The sequence below is a fragment of the Nothobranchius furzeri genome, chromosome 2 (assembly GCF_043380555.1).
Source record: "Nothobranchius furzeri strain GRZ-AD chromosome 2, NfurGRZ-RIMD1, whole genome shotgun sequence".
Lineage (NCBI taxonomy): Eukaryota > Metazoa > Chordata > Actinopteri > Cyprinodontiformes > Nothobranchiidae > Nothobranchius > Nothobranchius furzeri.
The window spans coordinates 66,725,641-66,752,520 of record NC_091742.1 but is presented as its reverse complement, the minus strand read 5'-3'; the positions used below and the strand labels follow the sequence as shown (position 1 = coordinate 66,752,520).

The 26,880-nt window shown below is 43.8% G+C and overlaps 1 protein-coding gene across 1 annotated transcript in view; it reads left to right on the top strand.

Moving 5' to 3' along the window:
- Positions 1–26,880, top strand: part of LOC107377423 (zeta-sarcoglycan) — a 77,878-nt gene that overhangs the window by 16,890 nt on the left and 34,108 nt on the right. Inside the window, exons 2-5 of the mRNA XM_054747819.2 lie at positions 4,814–5,008; positions 10,433–10,534; positions 24,134–24,221; positions 24,677–24,799. Of these exons, the coding sequence (XP_054603794.2) occupies positions 4,814–5,008; positions 10,433–10,534; positions 24,134–24,221; positions 24,677–24,799 (508 nt within the window). The remainder of the gene's footprint in view (positions 1–4,813; positions 5,009–10,432; positions 10,535–24,133; positions 24,222–24,676; positions 24,800–26,880) is intronic.

Here is a 26,880-nt window from a genome sequence, read left to right as displayed (position 1 = left end):
TATTGACTTGGGAAAAATTATCACGATAAAAGTGAAGAATTTCGATCGCGATAAATTTTCGATTTATTGCCCAGCCTGATATTGAATGAATGTTTAATGTGTAGTGTGGAGTCTACACTGTTTCAGTGTAAGCTTGCTATCTCTAGTGAGGCTGTATTTCTTCCATACACAAATGTCTCCTTTTATTAGTAATTTTAAGAAGTACCATAACAAACCTAATTTTGCTTATGTCAACTAGTTTTCAGTAGCATAAGGATTACAGCGCTCTCTGCTGCCAGTTATTTCCTTTACAACTGCTTTCATGTGAGTCGAGAGAAAATCAACTCAATTCCCCTTCTTTCTTCAGGTCTTGTTTTGGTTGTTCAAATTGGTCAAATTGGATTACACCCATTTATTCTTCAGACACGGATCCAATAGAGAGCAGCTGACTGGTGCTTCTCAGCTAAATAAGTAACTCAGGTTTTATTTTTAGCTTTTAAAGTCCAAACAGAAATAATACCAGAGTATTAAAACACAACATGAGAACTTGCAGTTTATGTCCTGGCATTAAACAAAAGCTCACACAGCAAACTGTGCTCAGACTAGCATGCTGTACAATTGATTAACAAAATAAATGTTGCTGGCAATTTTGCACTTAGATTTCCTTTGTCTGCAGATTCACTATGTGAATGATTCGTCCACACATGGCTGACAAACTTCGAACAGTCTGGTGTTTTTTATCGTGCGAGTGATACTCAATTATTTTGCATGATGGACAGCTGAGCCTAAGTTGCTGTCAGATCACAAATTAAGTTAACTGAAGCTTTTAGAGGCTAAGAGACCTAAATAATTTAAAATAACATTTAATAAGTTAGCAGCACCAAGGTGCATACATACATTATGTAGTAAGATACTCATATATCATGACCATATTTGTATTTTCTTTGCAGAAAAATCTAGACCTACACCTCTAACCTGTTTTTAATTATTTTTGCTTGTAAAAATTTTACAGTGACAGTTGCTATTGCATTGATTCATTATGAAAATATCTTAAAATTCCTTAAAATGTAAGGATTGTACAGTTCAGAAACACCTGGAAAAACACATCAGTTTTCATAAAACCGTGGACAGCCCAGAGGTTTTTTTTCTTCCTATTTCTGGCACCCACATTAAATCACTACACCACGCTTTCTGCAACATTTTTCCAAAATCAGCCTGTGTGTCGGTGGTTTCATAATGACTAGAATTCATCAACTGCTCACCCTTGCAAGAGTTATTGATTTGTTGCAACAGCACAATACTCTCACAGACTGTTATTCTCCATCCTGACTCTTACAGCAGACATATCTGTGCTTTAATACCTGTGTAAATCAACATAAACAGGATATAGACAATAATGTGACTTTGTTTTTAAGGGGGCATGCAAATCTGACTGTTTTCATCCTTTTGTGCTGCCATGTGAATCTCAACTGCCTATGACTCCAAATGTGAAAAGTACTTGACCGACTGTTTTCTGTCAGTGTTTTGTTTGGTTTAGGAACACTGACATTGTGATGTCACAAATGGGGACTTTTGAGACTAGCATAGAGCCCCCCCAATCCCACCCCTCACCTCTAGAGTCTTCACTAGGAATGGGAGATATGGTCTAAAATCTATATCACGATATCTTTTGAAGCACCTGTGGTAACAATGCATATCGTGATATATTCTTTTCTTTTGTTGATCTATGTAAATATGACTGTTTTTGAACATTCTCACATACCAGATGGATTGCAGCGGAACAAATACAGCTACAAAGTATAGAATCACATTTAAAGAACCTTTAACGTTCAAAACGTTAAAAACAATTCAAGACATCGCAAATAATTGTTGTTATTAAAGGTCATTATGATTATTTTAAGGGATGCACAATATATCGGCATCAATATCGGTATCGGCTGATGTTGGTCATTTCTTAACATATCGGTATTGATCTGATAAATAAAACTGGGCCGATATAAACAATATTTTTTCCATCTTGTTTCCATTTGTTTATCTGTTTCAGAGGGTGAGGGTGGTGATGTGTATTTCTTTAGTCATGTGACAGTGATTGTAATCATCTCAGAAGCATAAATGTTTGTGGTGTGTGTACATAACAATGTGTAATGATTTAAATTACTTGTTATTTAATAAGCCATTAGGCGTAGGATTCCATAGGAAATATGAAATCCACCTTACGGATCTGTGAGGTTATTTAAACCAGAAGATTGGAACTTTTTAATGCAGGGATTAGAGAAACACATTCAACGACATTTTGTCGGTCTACATACCCTGAGCGGAAGTCCCCGTCTAGATCAGGAGGTGTAAAGGTCCAGCTTGACCTTATGGAGCCGGAGCATGTAGAAGAAGCCACGGCAACCGACCACCCGTCTTGAGATACTTCCGGGTCACGACAATTTGTTGGCGTCTGGTGAGACCTGAGCCTGGGTCTTGATGGTTCAGCTTTTATTCTGAAAGGAACTGTTGCAGCAGTTGGAACAAAAATGAATTTTCCAGCTTGTCGCTGGTTCTTTTGGTTGAAGAGGAGAGTTACGGATTGGCCACTCCCGTCACTTTCTCTGGAACGCTTTGAACTGGCGTTAGGGATGACGTGGACATAGTTTTATACTTCGGATGTTATGATTTATGGTCGAATGAAAAGTTGACAGATTTGACCAAACACCATCAAAATCACACCTCCGTTAGATCTGTGAGATTCTGATTGGATCAGTGGAAATAATGTGTCATGTCTTTTAACGCTACGTGAAATCAGTCCTGTTGGAACATTTAAAGTCATAGTACCTTTATATTCTATTCAGACAGGAGGGTCAATGTTTCTCGGCTGGTCTGGGAATGCCTTAGGACTTCCCTGGAGGAGCTGGCTTAAGTGGCTAGGGAGAGGGAAGTCTCTCTGCTTAGGCTGCCTCCCCCAGGACCTGACTCTAGTTAAGCAGAAGAATGATAAAAGTGGATGAAGATGCAATGCCTCGTTTCTGCTGAGACAGTCATCAGATCGGGTTGGTACGCTTTGAGAACCACGCTAACAGTGAATCAGAAAAAAACTCGGCTCTAAAAGTATCTCAAACTACTTTTTCAATATCCATCTCTATATTACAGTGAAATGTATTTATTTAATTATCAACTTACTGTGTGACTCTTCTTCATCTAGAATCTTCTGCTGCTGATCTGTAACTGACAACGACCATGAAACTCACCAACTGGGGTGGGGAGAGTCACTTGTTTGTTTAGAAACAAGGGCTGCAGTACCCACATTTGACCACACGATGTCATTCTTACTTTACTCTTACATCACACACCTTGCACCAGTTAGCTTGTCTTTTCTTTGTAAATTTCTTAAGTTATAGAGCTTGAAAGTCTTTCCTAATTCCTAACTAATGAGGCCCTGTCAGAAAACCCCATATTCTAATGATGCCTGCCATCGGTATCTAATGCTAACGACATGCTGAGTGTGAATAAAGCAGCCAGGGCATGACTCTGAAATTATGCATGAGTTAGACATCCAGGATTCCCTTGAGGGCAGGAAGCTGTGCACAGGTATGTCAATTACGGATGTTTGTGTCAGCGATAAAAGGATTGTTCACAGGCTGATAAATTAATAGCAGCCCATGTGCATGTTTTTAAATAAATCTCTTAGCTTAATAAAACATGCTTCTGCTGCTGCTGCCAGACATTTATGATTCAAACATCTGTGTGAGTAAACTGGCTGAGCTGGTATAAATTCACCCTAACAGCAGCTATCTGGACAAGTTTAGAGTTCAACCAACCTTACCCTGTGATTGGGATTTTCACACCCCCAGCCTACGTCACGATCTGCCGGAGAACAGCAAATGCTCGTCCTCGCTTGGACAACCTCACTTACAGCATCTGTAATATCAAATTCGGTTTCATTTTTTTATTTTACGGCCTTCAAATGAACTTTGAAATCACGAAATTCAGGAGAAGCTTTGTTCATTTGTTGAACTTTTCTGTTCTCTGCCACCTGGCTCTTTTTCTATGCCGCCCATTTTTGTCAAGTTTTACTTATAAAAGCATCTTTAAAGACTCTTTTCTGTGATTGGCAGGAACATTACAATTATAATTCAGCCTGAGAAGAAAGGTAAACAAGTCAGCCGAAGGAAGCTGCCGCTCGTGGTAACTTTGTTTTTCAAAGCTCTGAGATGACAAAATGTCAACACGTAATTAGCACTGAAAACAAAGCTGTGGCAGGTTATTAAAGCCATACTAATGGCTTCTATTTGGATGGAACAGAAATACAATCAGAAAGGTCAAAGACCTTGTTTACTAGACTGTAACTTTAATTAATCACTTTAATTAGCACTTAAGTGACCGGTTTTGGTTGTAGATTACTGATTATTGATTTGTAAAAGCTTCATATTCAACTTCAAGGCCAAATAGTCCCACGACTAGCGTGTAATCACTGTACCTATTCCACCCAAGGCACCAGATTTGAAACAAAAATACTCAATATTACTTTTAACTTGCTTTAATGATGTATGTTAGAATTTCTGTCACGTCAGTTCAAAGCCAAGACAGCAGCTGAGGAATGGTTCCCTTCTCCCTCCTATTAATTACCAACAATGGATATTTCAGGCTATTGCAGCACTGCACTTTCTAATAATTTTCATGAAATGGCACTGCCTACATAAAATTGCAGCGATACGTCAGCGTGGAGTCATTTTGGTGATGCTTGCAGGGTAATAACACTTACAACATGTGATTGCCTCTGATGAGTGACTGTATCTCTGACAGCCAGCCAACATAAAGGTTTCTGTGTGTGCACGTGTGTGTTCTCCAGATTACCCAGGAGCAGTTTATCCTCGCGTCTCACTCCCTGCACCTGCAGCGACCCGGCTGCGATGCCGTGTACCCAGTGGGTCTGTGTGGCTGGAGGAAGAGGTGCATCTATTTCTTCCTACTGCTGCTCTTTGTCACCATGATCGTGAACCTGGCCCTCACCGTCTGGATCATGAAGGTCATGAACTTTTCCGTGGTGAGTTCAGCTCCTTCTTTAAAGTCAACCAGAGTTAACTCAAAAAGAAAGATGTGTAATGAAAGAAATTAAAGGCATTAGAGCAACGTAATGGTGACATCTGGCTGCCAGTTAGATGAAGGAAAGTTTGGTGTCCTGGAATTTAAAACCACGTTTACTTTGTTGGTGTTGAATATAGGTAGCTCTGGGGGTCTAATCTATGGTACCAGAAAATGTTTTTTTCTGAGAAAACCTGGTTCAGCACGTCTTAAGCTTAGACACACACCCTTATATTTGCATGTTTGAACCCACTCTGACGGCAGAAACGTTGATAACTGCAGTACAACTAGGGGTGGGAAATTATTTTTTATCAACATCAATGCCATTGTCGATTCTGTCTATCAATCCAAGTCCTTATAACTCCTTTTATCAATTTCCAAGTAGTTCAATGGGTGGCAAAAATTTAATTACGATCCCCTGCAATATAATGGGCCATTCCCATCTGTACCGGGCCGGGTAGCGTAGGTTGTTTACATATCTGGGTGGCCTGGAATTTTTCCGGGCCAACCAAGGCTCATTCTCAGCCCTCTTCTCGAGGGGGTCTGCTTCAGGCCGACCAGGGCCAACACACCCACTGCTGACAGCAAATTCACACCTTCCATTAGAGCAAGCCTCTGACTGGTGGGTAGAATCAGTCCACATGGGCTTAAGGCAAGGATGTGTGGAATCAACCGGGCCAGGCTGGGGCCGACTGGGGCTACCCGGCCCGGGCCGGCCCGGTACAGATGGGAATGGCCCATTACTGTCAGTTTAATAACGGTAAATAGTCAATCGTACCTGGCATCGGTTGGAAAGATCTTTCCAAATGTTCTCCTTTATGCTCCATGTGAAGGCAGAGTCATCTTCTTGCTGTAGCTTTTGCAAAATGGGCAAAATCTCAACACAGGTCGGACTGTAGTCGCTGAAGTCTGCTAGTGTGGAGGTGTGAATGTAAGGTAAATGACTCTAACATGAAAGGCAGTGTTAGCTGATTAGTTACCTGCAGGATTAACCAGAGGTGTGACCAAGTCACTCCTTTGCAAGTCACAAATAAGTCACAAGTCTTTCCAGTCAAGTCTCAAGTCAAGTCCAAGTCAAAGACTACCAAGTCCAAGTAATATACAATAACTAACTTTGGTCATACCAAAGAATAGGGATGCACCGGCACCACTTTTTTTCCAAACCGGTACGATACCAATACTTGGATCTGAGTACTCACCGATACCAATTACCGATACCGATTTTTCTACCACACAAAAAAATGCTATGAATTGGATTACAGGTTATTTTTTCTTCTCTGCTTTCAACAGAAAAGACTGTGAGGTAGATAAAAATATATAAATATTATCACAAAACTAAAATATTAGGTGAACAGAAATGACAAGTTACAGTGAATCCACTTTCAGGCAACTGCATTTGTATCGGTTCCTGGTATCGGTTAACTTTTACCGATATCGATACTGGTATCGGTATCGGACTCAATGCCTCCCCGATTGACACTCAGCTTTAAAGGGTTTGATTGAGGGGTTAAACCACCAAATAATTCCCGAGCGCGGCCGTGTCTGCAGGTCACCGCTCCCCCAGGGGATGGGTCAAATGCAGAGAACAACTTTCACACACCAGTGTGACAACTCATGGGACTTTAACTTTAGCAATACCAACAATCATATCATATTTAAAGTCACTTCAATCTCATTGCTCCCTTATTTTGATGCTCAGTTTGTACTTCAGCAAGTCTCGATTCTCGAATGCAAAGCCTGTGTGACTGGAATCCAGTTTGAATCATGCTCCAGACGTAAACGATGCTCCATGTTTTGACTCTTTGTTTCCTTAGGAGTTTGAAAGAGACTTGGTACTCACAAACACAGAATGTGTTATTCTAAAATAAATCAGAACCAGCAAGTGCTGCAAGCGCTGGTGACATTTTCAGTAACAATGCACACAGTTTACCATTTTGTCACCATTTTCCCAATGGCAACAGTCTCCTTTTCTGTGGCGAAGGGGTCCCCTGACTATTGCTGACTCCTTCCATCAATCTGTGCCACGAGTAAAAGACCTTATCAGGGTTTCAGAAATTGCACTTCACTGTTCCAGATCTCCTAGGAAATGGCAAGCTCCTAAAAATAATAAGGAATTTTCTAACAACCCCTTGTTTTTGTCAGGGTAAAGTCTAAGCCCCTTGTCAGGTTATAAAATAGTCTCTGAAAACTGTAACGACAAAAAGAAACCATACCACACTTCTATTACATACTGTAAAATTGTCCTTTGCCCCTTATCGACACTTTACTATCATATGTATCTGCAGCAACGTTTCTTTTAAAACTGACTTTATGAAAACTGCTAGCTGATACTTTTCTACTCCCAAACATTGTCTTTCTGTTTCACGCCCTACTTTTGCTCCCACTGGACACTTCAGAATCACTTCTTCACCTCCCCGTAAGCTCACTAGTGACTGTAGCATCTGTCTGCTGACATACAAAGACCTCCACTCTGCCCACACCCTCCTCCTGCAGCTCCTTTGATTTTGTTCTCCTGTCTGTCCCCATTCCCCTGCTCTCATGTATGACGGAGCTCTCCCCGCTGCCTCTGCATTCCACTATCTCCATCCGTTGTGCTGCTGGCTCAATGCGCTCTGCCAACACGTCCCTCAGGGCCGATCTCTACACAGACACGTCCACACAAAAGATGTCCTCACACCACTCGTTTATTTTTTATTTTTGTCGTGCCATGCTTAGACTTAATCCAGTCCAATTTCAGTTCTGAATGTTCGGCAATTGACGCAAGGTAAAACCGAGCCATTAAGTAACTGAATCATCTCATTCAGAGTTTGCAATAGTGTACTTTTAATGGTTTTATATTCTGTCAGAGAACAGAGAAAAGCTGATGAGAAGTCACACAAAAACCTCAGTGACTGGATGAACACACAAGGCTCGTCTGAAGTTACCACCAAAAACTAGCTTCTCCTGAGTAAATCATAAATGGTTTTACAGAGGAGCACCACTATCACCACTGAAAAAAGCTTAAATGCTTCAGGGCCAAATTCACCACAAACGTTTCTAACGAACTTAAAAAAAACATTTCTGAGTCTGTTTCTGCACACATGCATGGTCTGCACGTGCATGCCGAACCAGGGGCGGCGTTAGGCCAGGCTACTTGGGCTGAAGCCCCGGATGTTTTATGAAAAGCCCCGGATCTAAATCGCGGAAGTAACATGCAGTACCAAAGTCCAACAGAGAGGGAGCAGCTGGCAGTAGTTTGTATACAGCCTGCCTGAGCCTCCACCACTGAAGAAGAATCCCTTCAGCAGCCAGCTTCTTCCACACTCTGCCTGAAACGCATGTGTGAAGATGGACATAAGGACGTTTTTTAGACCAAAAGTACGGCGACAGAACCCTAGCTTTGATGAGACTGGTGTTGACTCAGGTTTGTGAGTCTTATTTGAAAATATTCGTTGTGCTGCTGGTTTGCCTAAAGTTAGCTTACTATCAGGCAAAGTTGTTGGAGAAAGAAAGGGAATATTTACTATCATCTCACACTAAACACTAACAGGAACAATACTCTGCCCTGAATATGCTTAATATGTAGCTTCAGATTAAAAATTATGTGGTACAAGACATATATATATGATGTTGACTAGTGTGTGTCACGTGTGTGTGTGTGTGCGCGTGTGTGTGTGTGTGTTAAGCCCCGGATCTTCTTCAGTCCTAAATCTGCCCCTGTGCTGAACGTTCATATCTTCTGCATTAGCCGCCAAGAGAACATAGACAGGAAACAGTAGGGTCAGAAAAGGCCCGTCTCTTTCATGCCACATGGAAAATTAGCATTCATGGATTCACCCACCTTTGCTTGCGACCGCGGTAGGCTGTGTTGTTTTTGTGGCCAGGAGAGAGCAGAGCACGCCTCAGCTAGTAGAAGCTAACCATTAGCATTAGCGACTCCAAAACATGGTGGAACACATTCAGGCTTGTGTTTTGTGTGGAGAGAAAACATCAAAGTTATAATTTTTACCCAACAAATACGGGCAAATGGAGACAGAGGAAGAGTCATGTTGTGTGACTTTTGACCGTTTTGAGCCGATTTTCCTCTTGTGTGAGAATCTTTGAGGTCGGTTTTGCGTTGTGTCTTGTACAAAGGGTAATGAGAACTGATTAACTCCTCACGACCAGCTCCTGTCCAGCAATTATGAGGTTGCACGAATATCAAACATGTTTGACATTTTGCTCGTCTCGCACTGTTGAAGTGAGACTGCCCCAAAAGAACCAGAACTGCCCACACAGCGCATGCGTCAACACAGCGTTTGTTTTTATTTTTATACTTTTCTCCACACATAATGACAGGGGTTGTCAAGGAAGCATGTTTGTTGGCAGCAGATTTAACCTTCTTTATGATGGAACGGCGAGATCTCGCACAACACTGGATGTGTCTTGGAAGTGTCTCAGTCTTATAAATTGCTAATGTTGTCTAGCTTCTAGTATTGCGATCTATCATCTCCTCAGAATTCTGACACCCCTGGTAAATCAATAAAAAATAAAATAAAAATAAATAAAAAATAAATAAATTCTTACTGTGGTTTTGCTAACTTGCCAGCTGTGGATAAAATATCCAGTAAATATATTTTGTGATACTTTGAAGTCATGTTTATCACTGATCTTGGTGCGTTACGAGAACACCAACAGGAAGCTAATGATAAATCACTGCAGTGGTGTGTTATACCTGGCAATGTCTTCTACAAGTAGCAGGTGAATGGTGAAGCATGTATTAGAATGATTCTTACTTTTTTTTTTTAAAGGGTAAATGTTTGTAAAACCAACCTGTTGATAATATTTTATATAATGGATGTAATTTTCACTTTAGAAGTGGGTGGGGGGGTGGGCGGGGGGGGTCAACCAATGTCAATTTAATATAGCGTAATATTGTTTTGGATGGTAAAATGTGCAGGGGTCAAAACTTGACTTTGGAAAAGGGGGGGGGGGGGATGTCCCTCTGTCTCCCCCCAAAATTACGTCCACATTTATATGTACTATGCAGCCCTGATCTATTTTCGCTACTTTTTGTGCTTGTTTTGAAAATGCTTCTAATTAGCAATGAAATATGCTGTTAGAAACAAACTGGATGCCCAGTTAAATCTGTCCTTTCCTTAAGTCACCTCATCACATCCACAGCTGCTCATCCTCCTCACTTCCCTCTATGGAGGAGGCTTGTCAGAGACACACTGTGTCTAAAACCTTGTCGCCTCTATGTCATGTCCTACTTCTCCCCTGTCGCTCAGCAGGCAGGCAGGTGGACAGGCAGCGGTGCCTGTTTTATCTAATTGGAAGTTAAAACTAGAAAGATCCAGTTTTCAGTTGCTTTTACGATTAATCTAAACCGGAACGGCTCATCACAACATCACTGATTCTGTTTCAGGATGGGATGGGAAAACTCCAGCTGAACCAGGATGGGCTTCACCTAGAGGGACTCAGTGAGTTTCAGATGCCTCTGTACGTCACTGAGATCAAGTCCAGAAGAGTAAGTCCCTCTCCTTACTTTACTCGTCTTTCCTCCTCCAAATCAATACCCCCACACTGACAAACGTCGAATACGCACCATCTGACTGAACCATACACTCAGAGATGTTTGGGAGAAGGCTTTTGCATATTGATCTTTGAGTGTCGAGGAATTTTTGATCAATTCATTAACAACAAAGGCCAACTTTCCTCTCCGGATCAAACTCGACAGCACTTTGAAGTATGTTTGTGCCTCGATTAGAGAGATTAGTCTTCCCTCTGTCTGTTCCTTCTCTCCTCTTCATCCACTTCCCCGTTTCCTGCTGTCTTCCAACTGCGCTCCATCAGGACCTCCTATATTTGGGAGATGGATAATGGGTGCTTCACTGCTCCTCTCTGGCCATATACAACCTTTAGGAGATTACAAACAATTACACGGAGACCAAAGCCTCACTGCTTGGTTTCCAATCAGCAATAAATCCTCCTCCTTAAACTTCTTCCTTCCCTCAAACATACTCCTCTTTGAGGTTTAGTAGATTATCAGCTCTAACAAAAAAAGTTGATCCAAATGTCCTGCTCCCGCACAAATCAACCTCTCTGTAGGATCCCTGCAAGCATCACCCAAACGACTCCACGCTGACGTATCGCTGCAATTTTATTTAGGTGGTGCCATTTCATTAAAATTATTAGACATGGCAAACTTCAGTGCTGACAATGAGGGGTTCGTCTTGAATTTGAATTTTGAGGGACAAAGCTCAATAGTGAGTCCAATTTTGAATGGCAGGGGAAGAAACAACTCAACTGCCCCTTTTGTTCACTAGTTAAGCCAACCGGTATTTAACAACAAAGTATGTGAAGACCATAGTAGTTGTTCAAGGTTAATGAAGTGCGATGCCAGTATTTTACTCCTGCTACAATACAATCAGCCGACAGTTTTACTGTCTCGTTTCACAGGCGCTTGTCTGACTCGTATCTATCATCACCACAGATATTGTGTTACAAGAGTCTCTGCATCCATCACCTGAGGACGTACGACGAGTACAGAGATCAGGGATTAAATGCAGTACATCAGTCTGTTTTATGTCTTGTATTACTTAAACCACATAATTCAATAAGAATATATCAAAAACAGCTGTGGACATAGTGATAAGCCATAAGAATATTGTTTTCACGCTGCAGTTACAATCTTTGAGCTTATTTCATGTGATAATTAATGGATGCCCTGAGAAAATACCCTCGTTTTAGCTCAACGTAACTGTAATTGGCAACAATTACAGTTACAAATTTAAAATAAAAAAGTTATTGGTGGGGATTCTTAATTTTACTCATGGAATAACACAAGTACTAATAAATGTACAACGCCAGCTATTCCCAATGTCATAAAACTCAATGTCTGCTCTGTTCAGGTGCAACAAGTTGTCTTTGAACTTTTTAAATTGCTGTCATCAGTGTTGGGAATGTTAGTGTTACTAATTACCTCATCAAAAAAGTAACTCAGTTACTGAGTTACAAGATTCTAAAATTATTTCATTACCAAGAAAAATAACTATTTCATTACTTTTTTAAAAAAAATATGGGATGCCCTCTTTATTAAACCTTTTTTATTTACTATAAATTACTACAACTGATAGAATTTTAACTGATAGTAATTGTTTTGGATTCCTAAAAGATGCATTCGAAAGGTTTGAAACGGCTCAACAAGCACTACCGATTATTAATTAATACTTGTTTGCACACATTATAGTTGAACAAAGAACAGCTGGGATCGAATAAGCAGCCAGTTTTTTGGCTCTTATTTTGTAGATTGACTCATGTAAGTAAAATCAGTCATTAAGCATATAAAGAAAGTATCTGACCCTTTGCTTGATTACACCTTATAAAAGTGCCTTAACACAAGCTGCAAAGAGGAACTGAACTGAAAAGCCATGAAGACTTTATAAAGCTACTGTGATAAAGTAATTCTGAGTGCATTTCATCCACCCTTTCTCTACCTTGTATGCCTATTAAAAAAACTTCCTGCAGAGGCCACATAACTTTGCAGTTTCTGGACAAAGAAACAGTTGCCACCACCCATAGACAGTGGTGGGGCGGGATCATGGACGTAATTTGGGGGGGGGGGGGGGGGGGGCATGTCCCCCCACTTTTTCAAAGTCAAGTTTTGACCCCTGCACTTTTTACCATCCAAGAACAATATTACTTTATATTAAATTGACACTGGTTGAGCTATAGAACCAAGCAGAAAACAACCATTTGTGTTGAAGCCTGTTTCCCAGTAGAACATACTGTAAAGATCCCCCCCCCCCACACACACACACACACACACACACACACTTCTAAAGTGAAAATAATGTCCATGGGCGGGATCCACGTTGTCTTTCAAACTGTCTGTGCATGCTTTTGGGCAAAGACATACTCACCGCTACGGATGTCAGTCAACAGGGCAGTCCATCATTACATTGTGGAAGAACTACATAATACATGAAGAAACCCATAAATTATTAAATCATTTTTTTAAATAAATGGGCTGTGATTGGCCAGCCACTATACCGGGCGGGGTAGCAGGGTTCCAATGGAGCATTGCTAGTGCATGAATTTGAATACACCTTCCAGTGCTACTTGGACACGTTATCAGTGATGAACCCGGGGTCATAGGGTGTTTCGGGTCTTTAATCTTCATACACCCTCACCCGGGGGACCCAGCTGGGGGTGATCAGTCTCCAGCTTGTGTCCAAGCAACACATTCTCACTCCCAGCGCGTCAAAAACAAACGCTTGGTCAGCCACCCTCCACGTCAGACCCCTGACGCCAAAAGTGCCCTTTTTCGTTACTTATGTGCGAAAAGGGGTTTTTCCCTTATTTGACTGCAGATCCCAATGCAGCGTAAAACTGACGCGATGGAATGTCCGCAGCCAGGGCACCAAACAAGCTCATTGTACCTCACCTTAACCTTATCCTCTTATTTAACCTTCCCCTCACCCTCATCCTAACCTTAACCATCTTGCTAGCGAACATGTTAGTGATGTGTCGGTCGCTCTAAAAGCCGGCTCTATGAAGTGAACGGTGGGAGCCGCCTCGTCAGTGGTCGAGTTTGGACCGAGCCAACGCGAGGGGGAGGTTTCAACTACCACGGTGGAGGTCAAAAGTAGAGGGTATTTGTAACCTCCCCCTCACCAGATGGTATGTTCTAACGTTCCCCTTGGGCGGCAAATACGAAAATTCATGGTCAGACTCGTGACTGTCAGAGTCAGAATGCATGGGAAACAAACGCTTGATCACAGTGAGAGTAACGTTTTAGGTAGCAAGAGGGTTAAGGTTAGGATGAGGGAGAGGGGAAGGTTATAAATAGTGAAACGTTAAGGTTTAGGTGCGGTTAAATGAGCTGGTTAGGTGCCGCATTTCAGGTTTAGGTGCGGTTAAACGAGCTGGTTCGGTGCCGCATCGGTTAAATGAGGGTTAAGGTTTGGATGAGGGTGAGGGGAAGGTTATAAATAGTGAAACGTTAAGGTTTAGGTGCGGTTAAACGAGCTGGTTAGGTGCCGCATTTCAGGTTTAGGTGCGGGTAAACGAGCTGGTTCAGTGCCGCATCAGCGGGTATCTAATCACGTCAGTTTTACGCTGCATTGGGATCTGCAGTTACAAAAGGGAAAAACCCCTTTTTGCACATAAGTAACGAAAATGGGCACTTTTGACATCTGGGGTCTGACGTGGAGGGCGGCTGACCAAGCGTTTGTTTCCGACGCTTAGGGTGTGAGAATGTGTTGGTCCAAGTGGCCTATTGTTCCACGGATCGCCCCTGCGGATCCACAGCCACCGCGAGGCCCTCTCTGCGGCCTCGAGGATGGTTTTGGTGGCTTTCTCCAAGGAGTTTGAGGGTTCGCTGCAGTGAGTGGCCAGCAAAGCCTCGGCACCTTGACAGGCTCACAGCGAACTTTCAGCCGTTGTTCCGGCACTCCGAGCTCAGCACTGCATACTTGGCCCTCTTTCGCTCGTGGGCCTCTTTGATACGGTCTTCCCAAGGAGCTCAGTTCTAGGATGACCACTTGCTTGGTGGACTCAGATGTTATCACCATATCTGGGCAGAGAGACATATCTGTGATGTTTTCTGGAAAATTGAGCTGTCTACCAACATCAACTTGAAACTGCCAATCGCGAGCGGTAGAGAGAAGCCCCCCTTGGGAGCTGGGCCAGTGTAGAGCCCTGCACTGAAGCCCTAGGCCCTCGGGTCGGCCCGGCCCGACAGCCCGAGGGCCGGGCTTCGGGCCAACGACTGTGTAATTACCTCGGACACAGGCCGGGCCGGGTGCCTTTATTTTTAACCGAATTCATTAAAAAAAACTGAAACTCTTGAACGCAGCAGCACCTGCCTGCTTCTCACGCACCGGCACCCGTTAGCTCAGCTAAGGTCTGTGTGGTTTATAAATGCGCCTATATAAACGAATTCTCAAACTGCTGATTGAAACATGTGCCCCTATTCTAACGTGCCATTTTATGTCCACTTTGATATGTCAGAAACCATTCATTTATTCTCATGAAAACGGCAGCATTCTATTTTTCTGTGAATAAATTTGCTCTGCAGTTAAAAAAAACTACAGCATTCCTTGCAGAGTTTTTTTCAGACTGCAGAGGGCATTTTCAGAGCGTTTATTTGATCTGCCGCTCTGAAAATGCGCTCTGCAGTTAGAAAATTTGAATGCTGCTTTTTTTTCTGATTGCACAAGAGCGCATTTTCAGAGCAGATTAAATTTACAAACGCATCCAATTAATAGTGTTCGTAAATTTCATCTGCCGCTTGAAAAATACGCTCTGTTAGAAAAAAAGCTGCATCGATGCTGTTTTTCTTTCTTTTCTTTCTTTTTTTTTTCACTGCAGAACGCTTCCCACAGATAAATAGAATACTGAGCATTCCATCACGCTAAAACATTACGAAAGGTTAAAAAAAAGTCGGGCTCTTGGCGGGCCAGAGAATGCTGAAAACCTTTTCGGACTGGGTCAGGCTGGGGCTCCACCCCCTCGGGCCAGGCCGGACACAGGCTGAGATTTTAGGCCCGTGCAGGGCTCTAGGCCGGTGGTATTGTGCCTTCTGCCCTGCTTTAACAAAGGTGATAGCTTGTTGGGGAGCTGCCTGGGTCTTGCTGTGCTGGATTGCTGTGCAGATTGAGTCCGCCAACGCTTTAAGCACCTGGTCATGGTGCCAGCGGTAGCGTCCCTCCCCTATCGCTTTTGAGCAACTGCTTAAGATGTGCTCCAGGGTGCCTCTCTTCTGGCACAGCTTGCACTCGGGAGTGTCTGCCAGTCCCCAGATGTGTAGGTTGGCTGGGCTTGGGAGGACATCATAGATGGACTGGACAAGGAATTTGATCCGAACAGGCTCGGCTTTCCAAAGCTCTGTCCAGGAGATTCTGCGGGACTCAGCTTGTTCCCACCTGGTGCACGCTCTTTGTTTGGACATGCCGGCCATTTTGGTGTGGCGTTCTTCTTCTTCCACCTTAGCTCGTATCTCAGCATCAACTTTGCATCGGCAAATGAGGATCTGGATTCTCGGGCGAACGTCTGATGCTTTATTAAAATGTCCTCTTCACTAACAATGCAATGCAGTAAAGCTTTTTCTGTGTGAGAGCACTGATGTTTGGATATTTATGACTCTCTGCATGAAAAGTTAATCGTTTAAAACTAAGCAGAAAAGAACATTTTTGTTCTGAATTTAAAAATAAACACATTTGTTGGATAAACTGTGCGAGTCCATAAATGGTTGATCAAACTGCTAGCTCTCGTTGTTGTCTCCGGGGAGTCTGACTGATCTATAAATAGCGGCAGATGCAGTTATAGCTTTATTTGGAGGGAAACTTCTTCCTCTCTCAGTCTCACCTGCTTGCATCTGATGAGTGTCAGAGATGATTGGGAGCATTATTCCGGGATTTTACACCTGCACCAGCCAGCTGAAACCTTCTGCTTGTTAAACTCAATCAGCTGATGCAGCAAACAGCAGCGTTACATCAGAAGAACATTTCCCAGTGTGCTAAAACCACTTTGATTTGGATAATTACTCTGAGTATTACTCTCTAGTCAAAGGGGTGTTTTAATTAGAAAAAGCAGATGTGGAATTATGCTTGTACACATCCTGAAACGAACATGCAAAAACCTTCAAGACTGTATTTTTAAGTGAAGAATTTAAATAAAAATAAGTTCTTCTGTTTATTATGGAAGTATGCAGATAATTATATAGGAGAACAAATAATCACAGTCTAAATAGGTTTATGCTAATTCTTAGTTTGGATTCCTGTAAAATTCCTGAACACTGCTTTTAATCTTTTTTTGAATTTTAGACCAACTTGCTACCGGAGAGAAAAAGCAGCGTTAACATGAAGAACTGCTTCCTTCGAAACTCTTGTAAAAGCAGCGAGTCAGGTTCAGCTTTTTGTCTGAGATGTTATTCATTGTATGCAGTGAGGCAGCCTTTGCCTTCCTGCCGCCGCGGTAATTTTTCAGTCTGATGGGGGCTCGGCGCTCCCCTGCTCCTTCCATTTATGCGCTTTCACTTTGATCCACACTTGACCTTCCGTTACGAGCACAGTGTCTAAAAATCCTTTCATGTGATCTCAGGGAAGTGTTTGGGAGAGAAAGAACTTCTCAGTTGTAGTCCCTAAAGAAAACAGTTTAAGACCAACAAACTCTTTAAAGCGATGCCATAAATCAAGAACGCTAATTTCTTCACGATCCCGTACTTTCTGGTGAACTTGTGTTCATGATGTGCCTTGATCTTTGAAAGGAGCACGGAGGGAATGAAAATGAACCACATGACCTCTGCGAAGTTTTGCACTACCAAGTTGCAAAGGGGCAGTTAGATGAAATTCAAAGACTGCAATACAATGCAATATTTGCATAAAACGAGCACATGGTGTCTGTAAATGTCATGAGTATTAAAGTCTCTTTCCGAGTTTTCCGATGGCACCATCTAGTGGCTGACAAGCATATCACACAAAAAGTCTGTTACTCTGTTTTTTTAAGATGTGCTTCTGTAGCCGACAAACAGAGCTAAAACATGTTGATTTACAAGTATTATTCTCATGTCATGTTGTGTTCTCATATATTTATATTTTAGAGACTTTCTTGTCTGTGAAAAGTTCATCAACTCTTTATCAGACGAGGTAATCCGTAAATTTGAAGAACTCAGTTCCTATTGCTCGGAGCTCTGTGGGGCAGGGGGCGTGCTTATAAAAAAAACAAAGAAGACGTATTGCTTACATTATATTACAGTACATGATAAGATGATCACGTTTACGGATTTCTGAAAAACCATATGTAATTTCTGAAAGTAGAAAACTCCAGAAATCTACTTTAAGAGCTAATACAAACTGAAATCTGTGGACACAAAATGAGTGTTGTAAAATCAAGTCAGTGAGTGGTGTAGGGCCACACAGCAAAAGTACACACAACATGTAAACTGATTCCACACAGGAACATTCCCCATTCGGACGGGAAAGTAAACGATTTGTGATTTTGTTCAACAGGCAGTGCGCTTGTTTGTCCCCAAAAATCAGACCAAGGCACTCCAACATGCTCGAAAGCCTATAACCAGAGCTGTCCCGACATTCTTCCAAGCAGACCAGAGCCCTCTTACCACCACATACGGCAGGAATATCTAATAAGATTATCTTTACAGCCTTTATTGTAATCGGGCATGTATGATTGTCAGCAGGGGACGATCGGGTCAAAATTTGCAACAATCATCCTGCTTTGTGAACCAGGTTTAAGACTTGGATCAGTTCCTGTTTCTCCTCCTATCTTCTCTGATCATGGCGTATAAGACAGCCTCCCTAATAAGATAATTACCATCAGAATTAACGATCCATTAATGATAATGAATGCTTCTCAGTGAGGCCAGTAATGTTTAAGGCTGCCACAAACGACCACTTTAATAGTCGACTAATCGCCAGTTATTTTGACGATTAGTCGACTAATCTTGTCAAGTTTAGCTTATTGCACCAGGATGATCTAATAGACCCATCATTAATTTGAAGAGTGATCAGTTATGTCTCGTCTCGTCTCGTCTTCCTCCGCTTATCCGGGTCCGGGTCGCGGGGGCAGCATCCCAACTAGGGAGCTCCAGGCCGTCCTCTCCCCGGCCTTGTCCACCAGCTCCTCCGGCAGGACCCCAAGGCGTTCCCGGACCAGATTGGAGATGTAACCTCTCCAACGTGTCCTGGGTCGACCCGGGGGCCTTCTGCCGGCAGGACATGCCCGAAACACCTCCCCGGGGAGGCGTCCAGGAGGCATCCTGACCAGATGCCCAAACCACCTCAACTGGCTCCTTTCGATCCGGAGGAGCAGCGGTTCTACTCCGAGTCCCTCCCGAATGTCCGAGCTCCTCACCCTATCTCTAAGGCTGAGCCCGGCCACCCTACGGAGGAAACTCATTTCGGCCGCTTGTATCCGCGATCTCGTTCTTTCGGTCATTACCCAAAGCTCATGACCATAGGTGAGGATTGGGACGTAGATCGACCGGTAAATCGAGAGCCTGGCTTTCTGGCTCAGCTCCCTCTTCCCCACGACAGATCGGCTCAGCGTCCGCATCACTGCAGACGCCGAACCAATCCGCCTGTCGATCTCCCGATCCCTCCTACCCTCACTCGTGAACAAGACCCCGAGATACTTAAACTCCTCCACTTGAGGTAGGACCTCTCCCCCGACCCGGAGGTGGCAAGCCACCCTTTTCCGGTCGAGAACCATGGTCTCAGATTTGGAGGTGCTGATCCTCATCCCAGCCGCTTCACATTCGGCCGCGAACCTACCCAGCAAGAGCTGAAGGTCAGAGCTGGATGAAGCTAGGAGGACCACATCATCCGCAAAAAGCAGAGACGAGATTCTCCTGCCACCAAACTCGACACACTCCACACCACGGCTGCGTCTAGAAATTCTGTCCATAAAAGTGATGAACAGAACCGGTGACAAAGGGCAGCCCTGGCGGAGTCCAACCCTCACTGGGAACAGGTCCGACTTACTACCGGCTATGCGGACCAAACTCACGCTCCTCTGGTAAAGGGACTGAATGGCCCTTAACAGAAAGCCACCCACCCCATACTCCTGGAGCGTCCCCCACAGGGTGCCCCTGGGGACACGGTCATAAGCCTTCTCCAAATCCACAAAACACATGTGGATTGGTTGGGCAAACTCCCATGCCCCCTCCATCACCCTTGCAAGGGTATAGAGCTGGTCCACAGTTCCACGGCCAGGACGAAAACCACATTGCTCCTCCTCTATCTGAGATTCAACTATCGATCGGACCCTCCTCTCCAGTACCTTGGCGTAGACCTTTCCAGGGAGGCTGAGGAGTGTGATCCCCCTATAGTTGGAACACACCCTCAGGTCACCCTTCTTAAAGATGGGGACCACCACCCCGGTCTGCCACTCCCTAGGAACTGCCCCCGATGACCACGCAATGTTGTAGAGACGTGTCAACCATGACAGCCCTACAACATCCATAGCCTTGAGATACCCAGGACGAACCTCATCCGCCCCCGGGGCTCCGCCGCTGTGTAGTTGTTTGACTACCTCAGCAACTTCTGCCCCCGAGATCGGACAGTCCATCCCCAGGCCTCCCAGCTCTGGTTCCTCCTCGGAATGCGCATTGGTGGGATTGAGGAGCTCCTCAAAGTATTCCTTCCACCGTCCGACTATAGCCTCAGTTGACGTCAGCAGCTCCCCATCCCCACTGTAAACAGTGTGAGCGAGTTGCTGCCTTCCTCTCCTGAGGCGCCGGACAGTTTGCCAGAACCTCTTTGGAGCCGATCGATAGTCTTTCTCCATGGCCTCACCAAACTCCTCCCACGCCCGAGATTTTGCCTCGGCAACTGCCACTGCTGCACCCCGCTTGGCTATCCGGTACCTGTCTGCTGCCTCCGGAGACCCACAGACCAGCCACGCCCTGTAGGCCTCCTTCTTCAGCCTGACGGCTCCCCGAACCTCTGGTGTCCACCAGCGGGTACGGGGGTTGCCACCACGACTGGCACCGGCCACCTTACGGCCACAGCTAGCAACAGCCGCCTCGACAATCGCAGAGTGGAACAAGGCCCACTCGGACTCAATGTCCCCCACTGCTCTCGGGACGTGGTCAAAGCTCTGCCGGAGGTGGGAGTTGAAGACCGTCTTGACAGGTTCTTCTGCCAGGCGTTCCCAGCAGACCCTCACTATGCGTTTGGGTCTGCCAGGTCTACGCGGCATGTTCCCTTGCCATCTGATCCAACTCACCACCAGGTGGTGATCAGTTGACAGCTCCGCCCCTCTCTTCACTCGGGTGTCCAAAACATACGGCCGCAGGTCAGATGATACGACTACAAAATCTATCATCGACCTGTGACCTAGGCTGCCCTGGTACCAAGTGTACCGGTGGGCATCCTTATGTTCGAACATGGTGTTCGTTATGGCCAAACTGCGGCTTGCACAGAAGTCCAATAACAAAACACCGCTCGAGTTCAGATTAGGTGGGCCGTTCCTCCCAATCACACCCCTCCAGGTCAAGCTGTCATTGCCCACGTGAGCATTGAAGTCCCCCAGCAGGACAATGGAGTCCCCTGATGGAGCACTATCTAGCACTCGTCCCAGGGACTCCAAAAAGGGTGGGTACTCTGAACTGATATTTGGCCCATAAGCACAAACAACAGTCAGGACCCGTTCCCCGACCCGAAGGCGCAAGGAAGCTACCCTCTTGTCCCCCGGGGTAAACCCCAACACACAGGCAGAGAGTCTCGGAGCTAACAAAAAGCCAACCCCAGCCCTCCGCCTCTCACCCGGAGCAACTCCAGCAAAGTAGAGTGTCCAACCCCTCTCCAGGTCTCGGGTTCCAGAGCCAATGCAATGTGTCGAGGTGAGTCCGACTATATCTAGCCGGTACCGCTCAACCTCTGCCACAAGCTCCGGCTCCTTCCCCGCCAGCGAGGTGACGTTCCATGTCCCAAAAACTAGTTTTCTTGTCCGGGGATTGGACCGCCAAGGCTCCCGCCTTGGTCTGCCACCCGATTCGCATTGCACCGGACCCTTCATGTTCCTCCTGCGGGTGGTGGGTCCACAGTTGGACGAGCCCATGTATCCGGTTCGGGCTGGGCCCGGCCGGGCCCCATGGGCGAAAGCCCGGCCACCAGGCGCTCGCTCACGGGCCCCAACCCCAGGCCTGGCTCCAGGGTGGGACCCCGGTAACCCTCCGGGCCGGGTACTCCGACTCTTCATTTTAACCGCCATGAAAGATCCTTCGAACCGTTCTTTGTCTCACCCTTCACCTAAGACCAATTTGTCATGGGAGACCCTACCAGGGGCACTAAGTGCCCCAGACAACATAGCTCCTAGGATCATTAGGGCACTCAAACTCCTCCACCACGATAAGGTGACGGTTCAAGGAGGAGTAATCAAATGGAGGTAGGCACCTAAAACCAAAAATAAATTGTACACAAAAATGACTCATGCTTGCAAATGTATCAAGCTAAAATAGTCATTTATGGCGTTGTGAGATACTCGTTCATTGAAGAGGAGGAGCACAATTTTTTAACAATGTAACGTAGCAGGATTAAATAATCATTAGCATTTGTACAATAGAGCAAATATGTGACATACATACGTTTTCTAAAGGTAATAAAATCGCCATCACTACTGTTGTTGCTACACCTAGGAATACAAGCAATTCTCTGTTGATGTTAGCAGCTAACGAGAGGTAATTAGCTTACAGAGGCGACTCTTTGCTCTCCGCCAGGACTGCTTCCTTTTAAGGTGCTTGTTCATCGCTGATGTGCTCCCGTGAAAGGAGAGTTTCACTTTGCACATTTTGCATTCTACGTGTTTCTTTTTTGTCTTTGTGAAATTCTCCCCAAACTCACAATGGTGGTCTCACCAGATACTGACCGGTTCTGAGTCCCCAGACCCCCAATAAAGCAAAAAAACTGCACATTCCAAGGTGGCCTTTTATTGTGGGCAGTATAAGGTACACCTCTGCACTACTCATGATGTCGGATCAGCATCTTGATGTGGCACACCTGTGAGGTGGGATGGATTATCTCAGCAAAGCAGAAGTGCTCACTATCACACATTTAGACTGATTTGTGAACAATGTTCGAGAGAAATGGTAATATTGTGTATCTGGAATGAATTTTAGATCTTTAAGTCCATCTCATGAAAAATCGGAGCAGAAACAAAGGTGTTGCGTTTATATTTTTGTTGAGTGTAGTAGCAGGCTTTCTCTGGAGGTTAAAATAAAATAGCATCTGTTTTCAGCTAGCCCTTCACTAGAACACTGACAGGTTTTAGGTGTTTTTAGTATGTGTGTTACAACTTGTTCTGCTAGGTGCAGATGCCAATAAAAAAATCCACAAAGCAGCCTTGACACATTGTCTGGAAACCAGAATAACCATTTAGTAACTGAGCTTTCAGCTCCCCATAGAAATTATTTTGTATTTATTGAGAATTTTAAATAATGTCAGATCTCGGCTGCCTTCAAGTTCACTTTAGTAATATGTAAAACCACATTCATATAACACAGTAACAAAATTATTTGTTTTGCTGATACATATTTTTTGCTTTAAGTTACAATGTGCATTTTCCCAGGTGATAGGGGACAGTAATTACCTAAATCTTTACAAATTAGGGTAAAAAATCCCTGGGAGCACAACATCCGGCAAAATGACAAGCGCACCAGACTCGCTTTCATCACTTGCAACAAATGAAGAGGTAAATGTGTAAAATAACAAGGTTTATGAATGGCGAAAGTTTTGTAACCGTTTGTTACAAATCAGTAAATGCGTTTTATTCTCACAAGCTCCCATAGAGGGAAATATGGCGTCTAATATGGCTTCGCCCAGAGATAAGACCCACATCCATGTATTTTAGACCTGATTTTTATGGTTATATGTTACGAAGCCACCAAATATTTCAACAACTAGGCATCATTTCATTCATTTTCAACATTTTTATGGATTCTTCCAGAGATTAATGATAAAAACTACAAATTGTCACTTTATGGATGAATAAAAAGAGGTTATACAATTTTTTTTAGATACACAAGTGTGGCTTCAAGGCTCCTGGTGTTTTAGATAAACATAAGTATATAGATATGTGAATGGCTTTAATGTCTGTAAGAAGACTCTGTAGTTCCTTCACAGTGAGCTTGTGTTGCAGAGTTGTCTGACTTTAAACCAAAAAGTCCTGATCAGCATGTACGCAGCGTCACACACAAATGTGCCATCTTTCTAATGTCAAAAAGTCGTAAACCTACGAAATGCAAAAGTTCAAAAAAGCAAAGCATTTCTGGAGCTGAGATGCCTTCAGATGAGAGAGGTAAACGCCTACATGTGGTACTGATGCAAAAGCCACATCTTCATCCACCCAACAAATGTTTCAATGTTTCAACCTCTACAATAACTTTCCTCTGTAGGCTACATCTTGCTTTAAAATGGTTGTTATATCAAATGGGCTTTCTGTGGGATTTAAAAGATATTTATTTAAAATTTGACTGTTAAAAATAACTCCCACAAGCCTGCTTGATGCTTAAGATTTGACTTGTATTAAGTAAATTTAATCTAGGTTTGTTTTGTTCTGTTTCCCACTGAATTTTGTTTCCTTCTTGCTTCCGTTGTTCCCGCAGGGCAGCTCGTTGCTGTTACGGTCGGATAAGAACGTAACTCTGAATGCTAGAAACAACCAAGGCCAACTGACTGGTCAGCTCTCAGTGGGTAAATTTCCAGTGTTTTCTTTGTTGCTCGTCATCATCCGGTACCTTTACACGGTAAAATGTAGTGTTCCGGGCTGCTGATGGAGGGACATCCTACATAGATAAATAATAGATATTTAATTAGGTCAGATTAGTAACTGTGTTCATATAATTTCTTAATATCTTAAGACAAGGATTCCAAGTTCCCTGAAAGAGTTCAACTTTGCTCTTCTCCTTTTCTTGATGAAAGGTCAGTAGATTCTTTTTGTCAAGTTGAACCATCAGTCAGCCCAAATGACTGAAGTCATTGTGATGACTGACGATCACCGGCAACCAAATGGCCTGCTTATTAACATCATGAGCTATTGATTGTAGACAGCATGAGTAGAAAGTTAAAGCATTCAGTTACAGTAAAGTTGTTGTCTTGTGCTTTATTTATCTGCTTCGTTGTGCTTAGTTCTCATTTTGTTTTTGCAGGGCCTGAATCTGTGGAGGCTCAGTGTCAAAGGCTGGAGGTGCGAAGCAGGGACAGCAGGAATCTTCTGTTCTCCGCAGAGGAGGAGGAAGTCACAATGACGGCAGAAAAGTTCACAGTAACAGGTAAACTGTCACAACTGGTTGGTTTCTGAGGCGATAGTGAGAACTAACACACGTTTTAACGATTTCTGCAGATGATGGAGCATCAGAGGTCTTTCAGACACGATATGTGTACAGGGGGACAATGTGTTGTGACCTTAAAGCTACAATAGCAATTCTGCAAAACAAGCTAGCTTTAAACATTTTTTCATGCCTCTCAACAACATTCTAACATAGTACTGTAATGTAAGTTGCAGTGGGCGCACGGGCAGAATATCTTGCCCTCCAGACAGAACCTGAAAACACCACCAGTAGGCAACAACTCATAAAACGATACACTTTATTACACGATCAACAATAAGACACAATAATAAAACACTATGGCCCCAAGCCCTCTCTCATAAAACCAGTTGTCCGGCAGCCCTAACGAACTGCGAACTACCCCACCCCCCAAAGTCCGATGCCACAATGACAGGTCGACCACGCACACCTCTCCGTAGACCTGTCACCCTTTTATCCTCCCTGGCCTCGTTATCCATAACGAGGACCAGCTGGTGTCCAATCACCACACCCTCAGAGCCTGGCAGCTTCCGTCTTCTGTCCATCACAGTACAGCTATATATTTTTTGTGGAGAAAAGGAAAACAAAAGAAATTTGATGGAGTGGTTCAGTCGCATTTGTTGAAAACCCTCAACATTCAGTGTTATCACAAGATGTCGTTGTTTTGTCAGAACGAAGGCGGTAAAACTGCTGCCACCTAGCAGTCGGAGGTTGAATTGCACCACACGAAAGAAAAACAGTAATTAAATCATTTTTTAATTGATTCAATAACAGAACACAAATTGGTGTCAACATTTCTACATAGTACAACACTTTCCAAAGCACAACATTAAGATAGTTGAGGCAGACAAATATATTATCATACAACAATTAGGATGCAACATATTCTGACCGTTCCATCCCAATGGTTAACACTTGTGGGTTTTATTTGAAAAAAAAATTGCCCCTTTTTTAATGACACTTAAGAGTGTGGTTGACTGAAAAAACATTTTTTAAAGACCATTCCAATGGAAATTGTGTTTTTTTCTGTTTTAATATGTTCTTGAGGCATTTTTCTTACGCTTCAGGACACATCTACAGAAATTTATGCTCACAATTGCATTTCTGAGTATTTCTGCATTCAAATCGCTGTGAATGAGTGGCAGATGAAAAATAAAATCCAGCCTAAAACTGACTGGGGTTGTGAGGTAGAAAACCCAGTGGGCAGAGGCTCAAACTCCACTCCACTCTGCCCCTCAGGCTCTGAGAAATAGAGAAGATGGAGGATGTGTTAGACAAAAATGGATGCATTTCCTTGGTCTCAGGGACATTTAAAAACATGCACCGGTTTGCAGTCAGCATTCCAGTGAAGACTGCATTAGCAACCGGCAGGAGAAAGAAATGGACTTTTCTTCTAAAACACTTTTGAAGCCCGTTGCACGTTTCACCTTGCGCTGCGCCCAAAGTGGTGCACATTCCACCTGTTTTCCCATCACATCAGTTATCTACCGGGCAGTAACGCCAGTGCTTCATGCTGAATCTGCTGTTTTGTAACCGAGTCTCGAGCCACACGTGTCCCAAACCACTCGGTCATGGGCGGAGGGCAAAGCCGCAGCTCCGATAGCTGGATGGATAGATCAACTGGTAAGGCACCAGGGGAACTGGGTCCAATTCCAGGTTGAACTGTATGAGATATTGGCTGAAACATCACTTTAATTTTACAGTAAAACAGTAAGTATTACTGTGTGTACTGTAATATTAATACAGTAATAAGAAGTCCACTGAAGGTCATTAAACATCCAAATGAGACAGAAAAACGTGTATGCCTCTTCACCTCCGTGCGATTCCCGGTTCAACTTTCATTTTGGAAATAATTTTTCAACCATGACAGGGCGTATGTGTTATAAATATTATTTTAGATTATAAATATATGTTCTGAACAGGACAATGTAAAGCAGAGGTCCCAACAGGGTGCTACGGCACCCAGCACGTCTCCTCCCCCTGAACAGAACTACACCATGTGTGGTTCGGGACTCGGTCCTGGGGAGAGGGCGAAGCCGGGCTCA